Source organism: Bufo bufo, chromosome 1, assembly GCF_905171765.1.
Source record: "Bufo bufo chromosome 1, aBufBuf1.1, whole genome shotgun sequence".
Classification (NCBI taxonomy): Eukaryota; Metazoa; Chordata; class Amphibia; order Anura; family Bufonidae; genus Bufo; species Bufo bufo.
In genome coordinates this window covers 770743848-770764599 of record NC_053389.1, presented here as the reverse complement: position 1 = coordinate 770764599, position 20752 = coordinate 770743848, and the positions used below count along the sequence as shown (strand labels likewise).

General features: G+C 44.4%; 1 protein-coding gene across 1 annotated transcript; it reads left to right on the top strand.

Moving 5' to 3' along the window:
- Positions 1-10602: 10602 nt before the first annotated feature.
- On the top strand, positions 10603-18527 carry EGR3 (early growth response 3). Its single transcript, XM_040414794.1, has 2 exons — positions 10603-10803; positions 16896-18527. Exons 1-2 carry the CDS (start codon positions 10653-10655, stop codon positions 17891-17893), a joined length of 1149 nt encoding a protein of 382 aa, XP_040270728.1. The 5' UTR covers positions 10603-10652; the 3' UTR covers positions 17894-18527.
- Positions 18528-20752: the final 2225 nt, after the last annotated feature.

Genomic DNA, 20752 nt, shown 5'->3' with positions numbered 1-20752 from the left:
AACCCTTGCTTTGTTACTGGAAAAAATGGATTAAAATGGAAAATTTGCCAAACAATCGAAATTCAGAAATTTCATCTCCATTTGCCATTAACTGTTGTGGAACACCTAAAGGATTAACAACGTTTGTAAAATCAGTTTTAAATACCTTGAGGGGTGTAGTTTCTTAGATGGGGTCACTTTTATGGAGTTTCTACTCTAGGGGGGCTTCAAATGGGACATGATGTAAATAAACCAGTCCAGCAAAATCTGCCTTCCAAAAACCACACGGCACACCTTTCCCTCTACGCCCTACCGTGTGCCCGTACAGTAGTTTATGGCCACATATGGGGTGTTTCTGCAAACTACAGAATCAGGGCAATAAATATTGAGTTTTGTTTGGCTGTTAACCCTTGCTTTGTTACTGGAAAAAAAATTGATTAAAATCTAATATTTGCCCAAAAATCTAAATTCTGAAATTTTATCTCCATTTGCCATTAACTGTTGTGGAACACTTAAAGGGTTAACGACGTTTGTAAAATCAGTTTTAAATACCTGGAGGGGTGTAGTTTCTAGAATGGGGTCATTTTTGGGTGGTTTCTATTATGTAAGCCTCACAAAGTAACTTCAGACCTGAACTGGTCCTTAAAAAGTGGCTTTTTGAAAATTTCTGAAAAATTTCAAGATTTGCTTCTAAACTTCTAAGCCTTGTAACGTCCCCCAAAAATAAAATGTAATTCCCAAAATGATCCTAACATGAAGTAGACATATGGGGAATGTAAAGTAATAACTATTTTGATAGGTATTACTATGTATTATAGAAGTAGAGAAATTGAAACTTTTTAAAAAAATTTGGTAAATTTGATATTTTTTTATAAATAAAAATGAATTTTTTTTTTACTCCATTTTACCAGTGTCATGAAGTACAATATGTGATGAAAAAACAATATCAGAATGGCTTGGATAAGTCAAAGCGTTTTAAAGTTATCACCACATAAAGTGACACTGGTCAGATTTGCAAAAAATGGCCTGGTCCCTAAGGGGTTAAATAATCAATTTTTGTGAAGAAACACATTAAAACACATGTACCAAACAAAAGAGCCAAAAACATGATAAAAATCCACAAGGAGTGAGCCTAAAACTATCATATACAAATGATCAAGTAATAATTATATTAAAGGACAGTGTGGCACTGTATAAACTATGATATAGAATACATGTGTGTGTGGTTATGATATAGTACCTATAGATGTGCTTCTAGATATAATATACAGTATGATATAGTAATATAGTACATATATGTGTGCTTCTAGGTATATTACAGCTCCTTGCAAAAGTATTTTCCCCCCCTCTTGACTTTTTTTGTGCCACCAATTACCTTCATAAGTCACGTAATTAGTGAAATGATGTCCGCCTGTGTGCAATCTAAGTGTCACATGATCTGTCATTAGATATACACACCTTTTTTGAAAGGCCCCAGAGGCTGCAAGACCTAAGCAAGAGGCATCACTAACCAAACACTGCCATGAAGACCAAGGAACTCTCCAAACAAGTAAGGGACAATGTTGTTGAGAAGTATAAGTCAGGGTTAGATAAAAAAAATAATAATATCCAAATCTTTGATTATCCCCAGGAGCACCATCAAATCTATCATAACCAAATGGAAAGAACATGGCACAACAGTAAACCTGCCTAGAGACGGCCGCCCACCAAAACTTATGGATCGGGCAAGGAGGACATTAATCAGAGAGGCAGCAGAGAGACCTAAGTTAACCCTGGAGGAGCTGCAGAGTTCCACAGCAGAGACTGGAGTCTCTGTACATAGGACATCAATAAGCCGTACGCTCCATAGAGTTGGGCTTTATGCCAGAGTGGCCAGAAGAAAGCCATTACTTTCAGGTATAATATACAGTATATATAGTACATATATATGTTATAGGTATAATATACACTGCTCAAAAAAATAAAGGGAACACAAAAATAACACATCCTAGAGCTGAATTAATTAAATATTCTTCTGAAATACTTTGTTCTTTACATAGTTGAATGTGCTGACAACAAAATCACACAAAAATTAAAAAATGGAAATCAAATTTTTCAACCCATGGAGGTCTGGATTTGGAGTCACACTCAAAATTAAAGTGGAAAAACACACTACAGGCTGATCCAACTTTGATGTAATGTCCTTAAAACAAGTCAAAATGAGGCTCAGTAGTGTGTGTGGCCTCCACGTGCCTGTATGACCTCCCTACAACGCCTGTGCATGCTCCTGATGAGGTGGCGGACGGTCTCCTGAGGGATCTCCTCCCAGACCTGGACTAAAGCATCTGCCAACTCCTGGACAGTCTGTGGTGCAACGTGACGTTGGTGGATAGAGTGAGACATGATGTCCCAGATGTGCTCAATTGGATTCAGGTCTGGGGAACGGGCGGGCCAGTCCATAGCATCAATGCATTCGTCTTGCAGGAACTGCTGACACACTCCAGCCACATGAGGTCTAGCATTGTCTTGCATTAGGAGGAACCCAGGGCCAACCGCACCAGCATATGGTCTCACAAGGGGTCTGAGGATCTCATCTCGGTACCTAATGGCAGTCAGGCTACCTCTGGCGAGCACATGGAGGGCTGTGCGGCCCTCCAAAGAAATGCCACCCCACACCATTACTGACCCAATGCCAAACCGGTCATGCTGGAGAATGTTGCAGGCAGCAGAACGTTCTCCACGGCGTCTCAAGACTCTGTCACGTCTGTCACATGTGCTCAGTGTGAACCTGCTTTATCTGTGAAGAGCACAGGGCGCCAGTGGCGAATTTGCCAATCTTGGTGTTCTCTGGCAAATGCCAAACCTCCTGCACGGTGTTGGGCTGTAAGCCCAACCCCCACCTGTGGACGTCAGGCCCTCATATCACCCTCATGGAGTCCGTTTCTGACCGTTTGAGCAGACACATGCACATTTGTGGCCTGCTGGAGGTCATTTTGCAGGGCTCTGGCAGTGTTCCTCCTTGCACAAAGGTGAAGGTAGCAGTCCTGCTGCTGGGTTGTTGCCCTCCTACGGCCTCCTCCACGTCTCCTGATATACTGGCCTGTCTCCTGGTAGCGCCTCCATGCTCTGGACACTACGCTGACAGACACAGCAAACCTTCTTGCCACAGCTCGCATTGATGTGCCATCCTGGATAAGCTGCACTACCTGAGCCACTTGTGTGGGTTGTAGACTCCGTCTCATGCTACCACTAGAGTGAAAGCACCGCCAGCATTCAAAAGTGACCAAAACATCAGCCAGGAAGCATAGGAACTGAGAAGTGGTCTGTCGTCACCACCTGCAGAACCACTCCTTTATTGGGGGTGTCTTGCTAATTGCCTATAATATCCACCTGTTGTCTATCCCATTTTTTTGAGCAGTGTACAATATGATATAGTACATATATAAGTGGTTATAGGTATACATACAGTATGATATAGTATATATATATATATATATATATATATATGTGAGGTTATATATATATATATATATATATATAATATACAGTATGATATAGTACATATATGTGAGGTTATAGATATAATATACAGTATGATATAGTAAATATATGTGAGGTTATAGATATACAGTATGATATAGTATATATACTACACATATATGTGGTTGTAGGTATAATATACAGTATATATAGTACATATATGTGGTTATATGTATAATATATAGTACACATATATGTGTGGTTACAGGTATAATATACAATATGATATAGAATATATAGTACACGTATATGTGGTTATAGGTATAATATACAGTATATATATAGTACACTTATATGTGGTTATAGGTATAATATACAGTATATATATATCTATAGTACATATATATGTGGTTATAGGTATAATATACAGTATATATAGTACATATACAGTACAGACCAAAAGTTTGAACACACCTTCTCATTCAAAGAGTTTTCTTTATTTTCATGACTATGAAAATTGTAGATTCACACTGAAGGCATCAAAACTATGAATTAACACATGTGGAATTATATACATAACAAACAAGTGTGAAACAACAGAAAATATGTCATATTCTAGGTTCTTCAAAGTAGCCACCTTTTGCTTTGATTACTGCTTTGCACACTCTTGGCATTCTCTTGATGAGCTTCAAGAGGTCGTCCCCTGAAATGGTTTTCACTTCATAGGTGTGCCCTGTCAGGTTTAATAAGTGGGATTTCTTGCCTTATAAATGGGGTTGGGACCATCAGTTGCGTTGAGGAGAAGTCAGGTGGATACACAGCTGATAGTCCTACTGAATAGACTGTTAGAATTTGTATTATGGCAAGAAAAAAGCAGCTAAGTAAAGAAAAACGAGTGGCCATCATTACTTTAAGAAATGAAGGTCAGTCAGTCAGCCGAAAAATTGGGAAAACTTTGAAAGTAAGGGCTATTTGACCATGAAGGAGAGTGATGGGGTGCTGAGTCAGATGACCTGGCCTCCACAGTCACTGGACCTGAACCCAATCGAGATGGTTTGGGGTGAGCTGGACCGCAGAGTGAAGGCAAAAGGGCCAACAAGTGCTAAGCATCTCTGGGAACTCCTTCAAGACTGTTGGAAGACCATTTCAGGGGACTACCTCTTGAAGCTCATCAAGAGAATGCCAAGAATGTGCAAAGCAGTAATCAAAGCAAAAGGTGGCTACTTTGAAGAACCTAGAATATGACATATTTTCAATTGTTTCACACTTGTTTGTTATGTATATAATTCCACATGTGTTAATTCATAGTTTTGATGCCTTCATAGTCATGAAAATAAAGAAAACTCTTTGAATGAGAAGGTGTGTCCAAACTTTTGGTCTGTACTGTATATGTGTGGCGTGGGGTTTCGCTCTGGTAGACAGGATTAGCGGACGCAGTATAGAGGCAACAACAAGTTCTTTGGATCAAACCGTTCAGTGTTTTATTCACACTTTAGGCAAGTGACAAAACAAGCAGTCATATTCAAACAAAAAGTCACCTTGCGGTGTTGGTGGTAATTCACACCATGCGGCAATTCTGCCTCAAAGAATCCTTGCTCATAGCAGCACCAACCTGTTTTCACGCCAAACAGGTAGCAAGCCTTCATCCAGACACAAGGCTCCCAGATCCCAACACAGAGACCTCGCTTCTGAGCCCAGCTGCCTATTTAAGAACAGCCAGGTGCTGCCAAAACCCGGACCGGCACTTAAAATCCGGTCCGGTATTTGCCCTCACCTGGCTATAAATCAGCCCAGCAGCACATGCTGGGAAGAAAATACCTGTTTTCCCAGACAAAACCTCTCACTGTGTCACATCCCCCCCCCCCCCCCCTCTCCTCTTGTTCAACCCTGAGGGGGTGAAAACACGCCAGTGTTCCCGGGACAGGGCATCTGCGTTTCCCTGTAACCGGCCTGCCCTGTGTTTGACCAAAAACTTAAAGTTTTGTAGGGAGAGAAACCATGAGGTGACTGGGGCATTTCTGTCCTTGGCCTGGCTCATCCACTTGAGAGGAGAGTGGTCAGTCACCAGGCGGAATTTTTTCCCCAATAAATAATAGCGGAGAGATTCCAGTGCCCACTTGATAGCCAGGCACTCTCTCTCCACTATACTATACCGGGTCTCGGCTGGGGTGAGCTAACGGCTGAGGAAGACAATGGGATGCTCCTCCCCGTTGACTTCCTGAGACAGTACAGCACCGAGGCCTACTTCGGAGGCATCGGTCTATACTATAAACTCCCTTTTAAAGTCGGGCGTCACCAAAACCGGAGACCCGCACAGGGCCGACTTCAAAGCAGAGAAAGCCTCTTCCGCCCAATCATCCCAGCGAACCATCATTGACTTGTGTCCCTTCAAGAGTCCTGTCAAGGGCGTGGCTGGAGTAGCAAAGTGGGGAACAAACCTCATGTAATAGCCCACCACCATTCCCAGGAATTACTTTATTTGCCTAGTGGTGACAGGTCGGGCCAATTCCATATTGCCTCTATTTTGTTCATTTGGGGTTTGATGACTCTGCGCCCAATTACATACCCCAGGTACTTAGTCTCTTCTAACTCTATTGCACATTTTTTGGGGTTAGCGGTTAGACCAGCTTTCCGAAGGGAGTCCACTACAGCCTGCACTTTGGGCAGGTGACTTTCCCAGTTGGTACTGTGGATGACAATATCGTTCAGGTAAGCGGAAGCGTACCGACGATGTGGACGAAGCACAATGTCCATTAGTCGGTGAAAAGTGGCAAGGGCGCCATGCAGACCAAAGGGTAAGACCTTATATTGATAAAGCCCCTCAGGCGTGATGAAGGCAGTTTTCTCTTTGGCAGCCTCCGTTAAGGGCACCTGCCAGTGCCCTTTCATGAGGTCCAAAACAGAAAAATACTGGGCTTGTCCTAACCTCTCGATGAGCTCATCCACCCGGGGCATGGGATACGTATCGAACTTGCAAACCTCATTAAGTTTTCGAAATTCATTACTAAACCGCAATGTCCCGTCCAGCTATCAATACTATAGGACTGGCCCACTCACTTTTTAAATCCTCAATGATGTCTAGCTGCAACATTAGCTCCTCCTCCTCCAATATGGCCTGTCGCCGAGCCTCGGGTTCCCAGTATGGTTTTAATCTGACTTTTGCCTGAGGCTCAGTGACAATGTCATGCTGGATTATGGATGTGTGTCCAGGGAGGTCTGAGAACACGTCCGTGTTTCGACTAACGAACTCCCTGGCCTCCTGAGTCTGTTTAGAGGAGAGGCTGTCAGCAATTTCTACTGTGGCAGCCGCCTCTCTTGCATCAGACAGAGGGCCCGGTACCTCTTCTCCTAGAAAACCCGGCCGCGGGCTGTCTTCTGTACAGGTTTCCCTATCTTTCCACGGTTTGAGTAAATTTACATGGTAAACCTGCTCCGGCTTTCGCCGCCCTGGCTGGTGTACCTTGTAGTTTAAATCTCCAATTTTCTTGAGTACTTCGTAGGGCCCCTGCCACCTAGCCAGGAACTTACTGTTCACGGTTGGCACCAGAACCAAAACCTGATCACCCGGGTTAAAGATCTGGACCCGAGCCTGCTGATTATAGACCCGACTCTGGGCTCACTGAGCTGCCTCCATATGCTCCCTAACAAGAGGCAACACTGTCTCTATCCGATCTTGCATCTGGGTAACATACTCAATGACACTTTTATGTGGAGTGGGTTGTTGTTCCCACACCTCTTTGACCACGTCCAAGAGACCACGAGGGCGTCTGCCATATAGCAGTTCGAAGGGTGAGAACCCAGTAGAGGCCTGGGGTACCTCTCGCACTGCGAACATGAGATAGGGCAGAAGGAGGTCCCAGTCCTTCCCATCTTTAGACACTACCTTTTTCAACATATTTTTTAATGTATGGTTAAACCGTTCTACCAGACCGTCTGTTTGAGACTCCGGCAGGCTGTTCCGGCGGATGAACAGCATGTCGGATCCGTCCAGCCGCTAGTTCAGGTGTGCCCCCGGACTGCCGCTTTGTCCCCATTGACTATAATCCGCTGGGCCCGGATCAACACATTTACCCCCAGTCTTGCCAGAATCTCAGACTTGACTTTCTGGTAGTCGGCCGCTTGATCGTCCGGAAAGTCGAAATACACCCGCGGGGGTCATCTTAGAAATCACGGCATGGACTGCTTTTTGGGCATCGTGGACGCTCGGGGTTGCTCCTGCTGTCTGCAAAGCCATCACGTGTTGTAGCAGCAACTGGTTGGTCTCTTGCTGCTGCTTATTAGCCTTGCATTGCTGCAGGTTTGTCTCTCGCTGCTGCAGATTAGCCTCCATGAGGGCCTTAACAACAGCCTCCATTTTGTCGTGGGGCACTGGTTTTAATACAGCTGGTTTAATGTACGACATACAACAGTGTCTCAAAAATATCAGCGTTCACGCCAGCCTCACTGCTCTTGCCCGCATCCTCCACCAATTGTGGGGACTCGCTCTGGTAGACAGGATTAACGGACGCAGTATAGAGGCAACAACAAGTTCTTTGGATCAAACAGTTCAGTGTTTTATTCAAACAAGCAAAAAGTCACCTTGCGGTGTTGGTGGTAATTCACACCATCCGGCAATTCTGCCTCAAAGAGTCCTTGAGCATAGCAGCACCAACCTGTTTTCACGCCAAACAGGTAGCAGCCTTCATCCAGACACAAGGCTCCCAGATCCCAACACAAATCTGAGCCCAGCTGCCTATTTAAGGACAGCCAGGTGCTGCCAAAACCTGGATCGGTACTTAAAATCCCGTCCGGTATTTGACCTCACCTGGCTGTAAATCAGCCCAGCAGCACATGCTGGGAGGAAAATACCTGTTTTCCCCAGCCCAAACCTCTCACTGTGTCACAGTGGTTATAAGTATAATATACAGTATATATACTACATATATGTGTGGTTATAGGTATAATATGCAGTATATATAGTACATATATGTGGTTATAGGTATAATATACAGTATATATAGTACATATATGTGTAGTTATAGGTATAATATACAGTATATATAGTACATATATGTGGTTATAGGTATAATATACAGTATATATAGTACATATATGTGGTTATAGGTATAATATACAGTATATATAGTACATATATGTGTGGTTATAGGTATAATATACATATATATATATTACATATATATGTGGTTATAGGTATAATATACAGTATAACATATATGTGTGGTTATACATATAATATACAGTATATATAGTACATATATGTGGTTATACGTATAATATACAGTATATATAGTACATATATGTGCGGTTAAAGGTAAAATATAATATATATATATTACATATATATGTGGTTATAGGTATAATATACAGTATAACATATATGTGTGGTTATACATATAATATACAGTATATATAGTACATATATGTGGTTATACGTATAATATACAGTATATATAGTACATATATGTGCGGTTAAAGGTAAAATATAATATATATATTACATATATATGTGGTTATAGGTATAACATACAGTATATATATATATCTATAGTACATATATGTGGTTATAGGTATAACATACAGTATATACAGTACATATATGTGGTTATAGGTATAATATACAGTACATATATGTGGTTATAGGTATAACATACAGTATATACAGTACATATATGTGGTTATAGATATAATATACAGTATATATATTTTATATATATATATGTGGTTATAGATATAATATACAGTATATATTATATATATGTGGCTATAGGTATAATATACAGTATATATAGTGCATATATGTGGTTATAAGTATAATACAGTATATATAGTATATATGTGGCTATAGGTATAACATACAGTATATACAGTACATATATGTGGTTATAGGTATAATATACAGTACATATATGTGGTTATAGGTATAATATACAGTACATATATGTGGTTATAGGTATAACATACAGTATATACAGTACATATATGTGGTTATAGATATAATATACAGTATATATATTTTATATATATATGTGGTTATAGATATAATATACAGTATATATTATATATATGTGGCTATAGGTATAATATACAGTATATATAGTGCATATATGTGGTTATAAGTATAATACAGTATATATAGTATATATGTGGCTATAGGTATAATATACAGTATATATAGTACATATATGTGGTTATAGGTATAATATACAGTATATATAGTACATATATGTGGTTATAGGTATAATATACAGTATATATAGTACATATATGTGGTTATAGGTATAATATACAGTATATATAGTACATATATGTGGTTATAGGTATAACATACAGTATATACAGTACATATATGTGGTTATAGGTATAACATACAGTATATACAATACATATATGTGGTTATAGGTATAATATACAGTATATATAGTACATATATGTGGTTATAGGTATAACATACAGTATATATAGTACATATATGTGGTTATAGGTATAACATACAGTATATACAGTACATATATGTGGTTATAGGTAGAACGGAACGTGGATCCAGCGAGCAGCAGCTTCCTGCATTCTCTCACAGTTCCATTATGAGGAGGTTCCATTGTGACGTCACAGCACGGTGTGTCCATATATGGACAGTTACGTCACTGGAGCTTCCCCAGGCGGGGATAAAAAGCAGCCGGAGTCCCCGGACAGAGCATCGGGATTCAGAGAGGACAGAAGAGATAATTCTTAGAGCATCTCCCAGGAGGGGAGGTCAGTTAACCCCTCAGCTGCCACTTCTACACCGGATCTTAGGGGGCACCTCAAATAACCACACCCCATAAATGCCACCATAATACACCCCGCTGGCCACTTTCCAGGGTAGGTGCCCTCATCATCCATTCAGGACACCTGTTACCCGCCTCCTCCAGATGCCAGACACCTTGCTTGCCCCTTCTTAGTGCATCTTTCTGGTGAGACCTGTTCCACCATCTTATGGGGTAGCGTCTTAGATCCTGATTTTATCCATTCACCGTCTCCCAGCCCCCCCCCCCCCCCCCCCCCCTTCTATGCCTCTGCCAGGGGCTTGGTGGAGGAGGCTGGCAGCTGTGGGCACGGGGCACCTGTGAGACCTCTGAGATCTCCGCCATGGAGCACAGTTAGACCCCCTCTCGTTCCTGTCGGGGGCTGATAATAAGGCAGAGCTCAGATCCCAGGTGGGCACCACTTCTCTCCCTATGACCGGGAAGCTGCTGGAGAAACTCCCCGTGAATATGACATCTCTTCTACCGGAGACTCTGTACCCGGAGGAGGGGCAGGACCTGACCGGAGCCCTGGCCATCTACCCTGGTGGGGGCAGCGAGCAGCATTACTCCGCCATGTCTGCAGGTGAGTGGGGGGCATGGGGGGCACCGTCTATCGGGTGCAGAGGAGAATGTATCTAAGCACAGCTAGATCAGCTACTGGTGGATGTGAAGCAGTTAATGATGGACCTAATATGTATCTCAGCACAAGTAGATGAGCTACTGATGTATCTAAGTCCAGGTAGATGAACTACCGAGGTATCTAAATCGGCTAGTGATGTAGAAAATGTATCTAAGCAGAAGTAGATTAGCTATTTATGTATCTAAGTCCAGGCTGATTGACCTACCCAGGTATCTAAATCGGCTAGTGATGGACCTAATAGGAAATTGATGAAAATGTATTCTCAGCACAAGTAGATGAGCTACTGATGTATCTAAGCACAGGTAGATGAACTACTAAGGCATCTAAATCAGTTAGTGATGTACCTAACAAGGAACAGATAAAAAATGTATCTAAGCAGAAATAGATGAGCTACTGATGTATCTAAGTCCAGGTAGATGAACTACCGAGGTGTCTAAATCAGCTAGTGATGTACCTAATAGGAAACAGATCAAAATGTATCTCAGGGCAAGTAGTTGACCTACTGATGTATCTAAGCACAGGTAGATGAGCTACTGCTGTATCTTAAGGAGATAGTAACCTATCTAATCAGAAATAGATGAAAATGTATCTAAGCACACATAGTTGAGCTTACTGATGTATTTTAAGGAGATAGCTGATGTATCTAATCAGAAATAGATAATGTATCTAAGCACAACTGGTCGAGCTAGTGATTTATTTAGATCAGCTACTGCTGTATCTAAAACAGCTAGTGATGTACCTAGTAGGAAATAGATGAAAATGTATCTAAGCATAAGTAGGTGAGCTACTGATGATGTATCAAATAAGAAAGATGAAAATGTATCTAAGAACAAGTAAGTGAACTGCTTCTGCTGTATCTAAAGCAGCTAGTGATATATCTAATAAGAAGCATATGACATTGTATCTAAGCAGACGAGCTACTTCTGTATCTAATAATCTCATAGGCAGAAGTTTTGGTGCCCGCTAGGACGTATGTGTAGGACTGTTACGTTGTGGATACATGATGTCTCTGCCGCATGTTACCTGTTCACACACTCATATACAGGGTAAGCAGTAGGTGTAACTATTTCACTATTCAACCCAAGCATTACTGCATTACCACACAGGGGTTCTGCCCAACCACACAGGGGTACTGCCTGACCACACAGGGGTACTGCCTGACCACACAACCGACCACACAGGGGTACTGCCTTACCACACAGGAGTTCTGCCTAACCACACAGGGGTACTGCCTGACCACACAACCGACCACACAGGGGTACTGCCTTACCACACAGGAGTTCTGCCTAACCACACAGGGGTACTGCCTGACCACACACCCGACCACACAGGGGTTCTGCCCAACCACACAGGGGTACTGCCTGACCACACAACCGACCACACAGGGGTACTGCCCGACCACACAGGGGTACTGCCTTACCACACAGGGGTTCTGCCTAACCACACAGGGGTACTGCCTGACCACACAGGAGTACTGCCTGACCACACAGGGGTACTGCCCGACCACACACGGGTACTGCCTGACCACACAACCGACCACACAGGGGTTCTGCCTAACCACACAGGCGTACTGCCTAACCACACAGGGGTACTGCCTGACCACACAGGGGTACTGCCTGACCACACAGGGGTACTGCCTGACCACACAGGGGTACTACCTGACCACACAGGAGTACTGACTAACCACACAGGAGCAGTGCCCTACAACACAGGGGGCACTACCGACCACACAGGGGTACTGCCCAACCACACAGGAGCAGTGCCCTACCACACAGGGGGTACTGCCTGACCGCACAGGAGCAGTGCCCGACCATACAGGGGTACTGCCTGACCACACAACCGACCACACAGGGGTACTGCTCGACCACACAGGGGTACTGCCCTACCACACAGGGGTACTGCCCTACCACACAGGGGGCACTACCGACCACACAGGGGTACTGCCTAACCACACAGGGGGCACACTGCCTGCCCACACAGGAGTACTGCCCAACCACACAGGAGCAGTGCCCTACCACACAGGGGGTACTGCCTGACTGCACAGGAGCAGTGCCCGACCACACGGGGTACTGCCTGACCACACGGGGTACCGCCTTACCACACAGGGGACACTACCGACCACACAGGGGTACTGCCTCATCACACAGGGGTACTGCCCCACCAGACAGGGGCAGTGCCCAACCACACAGGGTCACAGCCCATCCACACAGGGGTACTGCCTCACCACATAGGGGGCACTGCCTGACCTCACAGGGGTACTGCCTCACCATACAGGGGGCACTACCGACCACACAGGGGTACTGCCCGACCACACAGGGGGCACTGCCTCATTACACAGGGGCACTGCCCCACCACCCTGTGCTTAATCTGGGGTCACAGCTCTTGTGGGCCTCTCAGTAAAGTGTGGTGTGAGTGTTTTGGTCTCATTAGTGAGGGGGGCAGGTTTGCCCAGTTGTGTGCCCTGTGATCAGAGCGTTACCCATCACCGGAGTGCCCCCACATACAAAGCCAGATGCTCTGTTCCCATGCTCAGACACAGAGAACGTCACATTGTGGGGGAAGGAAGTCTTTAAATATGGTTGCGGAGGTGGGGGAGCTCCCAGCCCGGTGTGTGGGGGTGGCAGGCGACTGACTTGGGAGGTGACACGTGGGGGCAGCTGGAGACAGCTCACAGGATGGTGGGTGAGTAGGTGTAGTGTGGGGGGGCAGGGGGAATTTCCAGGTTTAACTCCTTAAAATGTAGATGTCCTTGAAAACTTTACAGTGGCACAAGGGGTCAGTCTGGAGAAATCTTCTCCTAACACATGTACAGGTTATCCAGAGGGAGGGGATGTCAGTACAGGGGTGACTGGTATGTTTGTACACCCCACCATCATCTACATGTAGATAGACCATACCTAATACCACCTGTATACAGTACAACAGCTACATCATCAAGATCAGGGGCACGCTCCCTGGCACCATGTGCAATCTAAAGCTGTCAGCCGACATGTATAGATGACAGCGTTTAAAGGGCAACCGGAATGGGAAACCTCATTGATAGGAAATAGTACTGGGCTGTGAGGATATCTCTGTATGTAAACCAATGTCCTGATAATAAATGCTAATACGAGAGGGGATGACCGTGTAAAAGGGGTCAAAGTCAGTACCTGTAAGGCCAGAGCCAGAAGTGCATACTCCTACATCTAGGCCAAAATATATTACCAGTAGTAGTTATCGCTCCTGTGTAATAACAACTAAAATTAGTATTTCCAACAGTGGGGAACTTATCCGACATAGGAGACCCCATTATAGAGAATGGCAGGGCTTTCTTGGCCTAGAAGGTGGGTGACTTTGCCTGTAAAACCTTCCCCATTATAGCAAATCCCCTCTGTGAATGCAAAGAATAGGAAGAAACTGGGGATATCAGAACCTCAATGTGATTGGGGAAGAAATCTTTATGTGTAACCTGACCTATTACAATGTATAAACCTATATATACGGGGATCTCTGGGAGGACGTGAAGCTCAATGAGCAGCGCGCTCGCCATCTCTTAATATAGAGCTTCTTATAATTAGGTCCGCGGGTGCTACATTCAGGGACAAAATCTGCACGTGAATAGACTCCCATGGAGTGGACATGGCTGTACCAATCTTTGGGACTGTATAGGAAGACAATGTGTTAGGAGTGTGGGTAGCGGTATGTTAATTTAGATTTTTACAGGTACCCCCAGATTGCATTACAAGGGTCATCCACCTCAGACACTCTACCCATATGTCCTTATATGCAACCATCCCGAGGGATCAGAGATCTGCATTATGTGTGAATTCCATGGGTGACTTCAGTTAGTGTAAGGAAGGCCCCTGCAATCAGGTGCTGGACAGGGGTTATCCAAAGCAGACACCCCCTTTAAGGCTGGGTTTCAATTATTTTATTTTTAGTTTTTTTTTAGGAAAAGCTGGAAAGGAACCCAAAGCAGAGAGAAGAAGAACTTAATACTTTCTGCTTTTCGCTGTCTTGGATCCGTTCCCTCTTTTCATGCAAATGAAGTGAAAACCGTATATAAAATAAGAGATGTGAACCCAGACCAATTGTTCGTCAGTGTTCTTCTGGATACTAACCCCAGGCCAGCCTACAGATGACCACATAGTGCAGGGATGGGCAAACTGCGGCTCCCCAGCTGTTGTAAAACTACAACTCCCAGTATGCCCAGTCTGCCTACAGCTATCAGCCTACAGCAGGGCATGATGGGATTTGTAGCTGCAGTTTGCCCATCACTGACATAGGGTGATCGTTCTTGATTCTGCCTTAAAGGGCATCTGTCAGCAGATCTGTCCCTATGACACTGGCTGACCTGTTACATGTGCACTTGGCAGCTGAAGAAATCTGTGTTGGTCCCATGTTCATATGTGCCAGCATTGCTGAGAAACATGATGTTTTATTATATGCAAATGAGCCTCTAGGAGCAACGGGGGCGTTGCTATTACTCCTAGAGCAGGGGTCAGCAACCTCCAGCACTCCAGGTGTTGTGAAACTACATCTCCCATCATGCACACTTGCTTGGCTGTTCTCTGAACTCCCACAGAAGTTAAAAGATCATGCTGGGAGTTGTAGTTTTACAACAGATGGAGTGCCGAAGGTTGCTGATCCCTGTCCTAGAGGCTCTGCTCTCTCTGCAACTGCTGCACCCTCTCCACTTTCATTGACATACATGATGACATTTTCAGTGCCTGGCCCTGTCAATCAGAGTGCAGAGGCGCAGCATTTGCAGAGAGAGCTGAGCCTCTAGGTGTAACAGTAATGCCCCCGTTGCTCCTAAAGGCTCATTTGCATATATTAAAACATCATTTTTCTCACAATGTGGACACATATGAAGATGGGACCAACACAGATGCCTTCAGCTGCCAAGTGCACATGGAACAGGTCAGCCAGTGTCATAGGTATCGGCTATCTGCTCATATAAGATGTTTGATGTTATGGCTCCGTTGAGTTCTGTGGGCCCATACTACACCTCTGACTTAACAAGGAGTCGCAGTGAGGTCCTTCTCTCACACATCCCCTGAAAATAGACGAGACAAAAATCCAGGCATATTCTAGTACATTCTGTATTATGCTGGTATTCTGTCGCACAGAGGCACCATATGGCGACACTGCAGATCCATAGTGCTGACACATGGCGACACATCCGCCACATCTTAAATAGTCCACTGGGTGACACTACTGTATATCACACCTATATATAATACACAAGGATATTTTCAGGAATATGCACAAATGCCATCTTGTCACATTTTCCGAGGCAATTATTGTATTCATACAGGTTCCCCCACATGGATATACATAGCACACGGCTACATAGTGAACCGTACTGTATTCATTTACTAGTAACGCTGCCTGTCTGTGTTATCACTGAATACCCGCACATTTTCTCTGGTGCTATGGAGATATATTAACACTCTGTAACTCGCTGCCAGGGGGCATGCTTACCGTCTACAAATATATATATACTGTATATGACAGAGCTGAGATAATTACGTGGGGTCCTAAGGTGGTCATTTTGGTGTCCCAATGTACAAAACAGTACATAGAGCCTTTGTTCAGCCCCTCAGTGTACGACCACCCAAAATTGCATTGAAACGTGGTCTTCTAGGGGGCTGCTCATCTGAATGAAGATGGCCAGTATGTCTCATAGAAGTGGAAGTGAAAATTTGCCACAGGAAACCTGGTCTGGTTAATAAAAAAAAGCTTCTCATAAAGGAGGTCTCTCATAATAGGAGCCTGTAGATGCCACCCGACAGGGACCCTTTGTTTTCCCTTTCTCATTTACTGTAGCATACAAGTTGTAGGAGACGATTGTGTGTTAGTCCTCCAGAACCATCACAGGTTTATACTGCCCAAGGAGAAGGTAAAAGGCAACCCGAACTGAGAGCTTACTCTCCCAAAGCGGCTGTGGTGGATGTCTATGTGATACCTACGCTTTTGACCTATAGTGTGCTTATCACGTCATATTTTGAGACTGCATTGACCCCTTATACTCTCTCTTTCTCTCTCTTCAGATAACGTGATGGATTTAGGTTTACCAAATGACAAGTCATCGCAGGATCTTTCGTACTCAAGTACATTCCAGCCAGGCAACAAGACTGTCACATATCTGGGAAAGTTTTCTTTTGATTCCCCTTCTAACTGGTGCCAAGAAAACATCATCAGCTTAATGAGTGCTGGTATCCTTGGTGTACCAACTTCTCAAGCCCCCACTGGTGGTGGAGGAGGGGGAGGAGGAAGTAGTGGGAGCAGTGGAGGCATTATGGGTCAGGCACAAAGTGATGTGGAGTCTATGTTCCACAGTCTTCCACCTTATTCTAGTTGTGGGGATCTGTACCATGATCAAGTGGGTTTTCAAGGAGGTGGCATGACCCCATACTCCTCACAGGAGTACCCATCGACTAAGCAAAGTTTAGACTCTAATGTATTCCCAATGATACCAGACTACAACTTGTTTCACCACAACACAGAGATACCCACAGTGGACCAAAAACCTTTCCAAAACATGGAAGCAATGCGTGTCAACCCACCACCCATCACTCCATTGGAAACCATCAAAGCTTTCAAGGAAAAACAAGTCTTGCCAAGCTTTGGAGGTATGAACCATCAACCTCCGCTTACCCTCAAGCCTATCCGGCCAAGAAAATACCCCAACCGCCCTAGCAAGACCCCATTACATGAGAGACCTCATGCTTGTCCTGCTGAAGGATGCGATAGGCGTTTCTCACGCTCTGATGAGCTGACCCGCCATCTTCGGATCCATACGGGCCACAAGCCCTTCCAGTGTCGTATCTGCATGAGGAGCTTCAGCCGTTCTGACCACCTAACAACCCATATCCGCACACATACAGGGGAGAAGCCCTTCGCTTGTGACTTCTGTGGACGCAAGTTTGCACGCAGTGATGAGAGGAAGAGACATGCCAAGATTCACCTCAAACAGAAAGACAAGAAAGGAGGGGATAAAGCGGTCTGCTCGCCATCTGTGGTACCAGTGGTAACCACATGCGCTTGACTTCTCACCCAGGTGACTTTCCCTGAAGGAGAATGCTTGATTCAGTGTCCTCATCATTAAATGCTCTGCAGACTATTATTCAATATACAGTACTGGTTATTATGACTGGTTTAAGGAAAGCCTCACCAAAGCATCACTGAACATTGCATTGTTACTCCTTCAAGGTCCAATTATCAGAGCATTAAACCATCACACTCCTGAAGACCTCTTTGCCCCACCTTGATAAATCTGCAGAGAATGACTTTCCTTTGTAAGTCTACTCTATCTGTAGAGCCCTTCTGCTCTCTCTCGTGCATACCTGCTTCCCTATCCTCTTTGACTTGTATAGCCTCACTGATGTGAATCTGGCAGCATAAGGGTCTCAGGGTACACAGGATTTGGAGAAACTAATCCTTAGTTCGAGGCAGGGTCGCTTATTTGCTGCTATGGCAAAAAAAAAAAAATTCTGCTGCTATGTCCAAATGTTAATCCTCATGTGCCTGCTGTCCTCGTCACGTGGCTTCATTCCTTTTTTTATCTGTCTGTCATTCTTTTCGTACTCACCCTGCAGTACTCATCCTTTTAGTATCATATCTGACACATTTCACATCTCTCCTTTAAAGATTTTTTTCTCATTCTCTTCCTCTCCACCCCCCCTCGGCTTCTTTTTCTCTCTATCTCGTACAATTCCTCCCCCCACCCCCCTTCACCCATTGCCACCACAGTTTCTTTTCAACGTCTGTCACACAATTTTATTACCGGGGGAAAAAAAAAAACAACTACAGCTTGAGGTCAGTGTGTGCATACGCGTGTGCATGATAATATATGATTTCTATCAGTAGTCCAAGTTTCATTGTCCTCAGTTGCTAAGGGATGAAAGAATTGAAGTTGATTTTTTATTTAATTTTTTTAACCAAAGAGTGTTGCTTACCCAACAGTTGAGGAACATTTGTAACGTTTTACTGGTCCGGTGTCAGATCAATCGTATTTAAGAAGCTCCTGTCCGATCAAAAAAAATCATGAATGTGGCCTTTCCCGCAAAACCCGCTGAGTTCAATATTGATGGCCTATCATCAATATCCGATTGGTGGAGCTACGATTCCTGACACCCCTGCCGATCAGCTGTTGGAGAGGCCCCAGCGCCCCGGCCTGCTCGCACCTTACCAAGCACAGCGCCGTACATTGTAATGGTGGCTGTGCATGGTATGGCAGCTCAGGCCCAACACTTGAATAGGACTGAGCTGCTCCTAGGTCAAGGTCAGTGGCCTAGAAAGAAGACGGGGAGTTTGACAGGAGCACCACAGACTCATCACACAGCTGTCGGGAGTTGGACCTCCCACGATCAGATACTCATGACCTATACTAAGGATGGGCCATCAATATCGACCTCTCGAAAACCCCTTTAACAGTTGGACAGCCCTGACCACAGGGGTGCACCACCAATGAGGCCGGGGTGGACAGGGAAATAGCTATAGGGTTGTGCTGAGGGCCCCTCGCTGTGATAAATTGTTCATGCAGATACAGATTTTGCATCGGGGCTTAAGAGCCCCTGACCATGGGAAGGAGAGATAGGGCTAATCTAGGCTGTGGCACCCTCTCTGTAAGGGGTATGATAGGGACACCTGACTTCCCTCTTTCATAGGAGGCTTTTACATTCCCATAGGACCACACTTTGCTCTATTCTCTACCTTGATCACTTTCATTGTGTCAGCTACTCATCACTAATTCACTCTTCTAATTTCTCCTCTCTCCCTATATTCTCCTTGTCACTTACGCTTTTCTCCACTCGCTTTCGTTCTCCCTCCTTCCCCGATAATCCTGCCTGTGCTGCAGCCTTCTCCTTTTATAAAATGACATGTGTTTGTCACTTTGAGAAGAGTCGGTGGGGGCAGGGTTTGGGGGTGAGCCACCCCACCTCTCTCTCCTGCATGTCTTTGCATGACAGTCAGGTTTAAAAAAAAAAAATAATGAAACATTTTTTTTCTGAGGATCTTTTTGCTGCTATGGAAAAATATACTATTATAAAAAAAAATCCAAACAAGCAAAAAAACTTCACCCTAGGCTGAAAATATTGCCTGTGCTGTAAAGCATATGTAAGGCGCTAAATGCAAGTATAAGAGCAATTTAATAATCGTAATCAGTCAGAAGCTTTAGGGACAATGGGCTCATTTAAAGGGGAACAGCACCTACTGTGCTTTTATGAATGGAGAAAATCATCAAGCACTGAAGGAAATATTAATTCTTATTCCCTGAGTAATGTAAAATAAAAATCAGACATTATATAGTACAATGACAATACCTTACTAACAAAGCCAGAACCAGCCCTGTACCTCACATGGATCCAGAGATCTCCCCATTCATTGCTCCAATTGCTCTGCTTTTCTTTTCTGCTGCAGCTCTCTTCCTATTACAGCTCAGTGGGCATGTCCTTTCTGCTGCAGCTCTCTCCCTATCACAGCTCAGGAGGTGTGTCCATTCTGCTGCAGCTCTCTCCCTATCACAGCTCAGGAGGTATGTCCTTTCTGCTGCAGCTCTCTCCCTATCACAGCTCAGGAGGTATGTCCTTTCTGCTGCAGCTCTCTCCTATCACCGCTCAGGAGGTGTGTCCTTTCTGCTGCAGCTCTCTCCCTATCACAGCTCAGGAGGTGTGTCCTTTCTGCTGCAGCTCTCTCCCTATCACAGCTCAGGAGGTGTGTCCTTTCTGCTGCAGCTCTCTCCCTGTAACTGTCACAGCTTCCAACAGTATTTACAGCTGGTGGCAGTTGAAGGAAGGAACTGAGCACGTGTGACCACCTCAGTGAAGTGGACAGAGAGAAAAGGAAAAAAACCAACAGCAGGTGGCGGTATACAGATATATTTTATTGAATAGCTCAGTAGCAA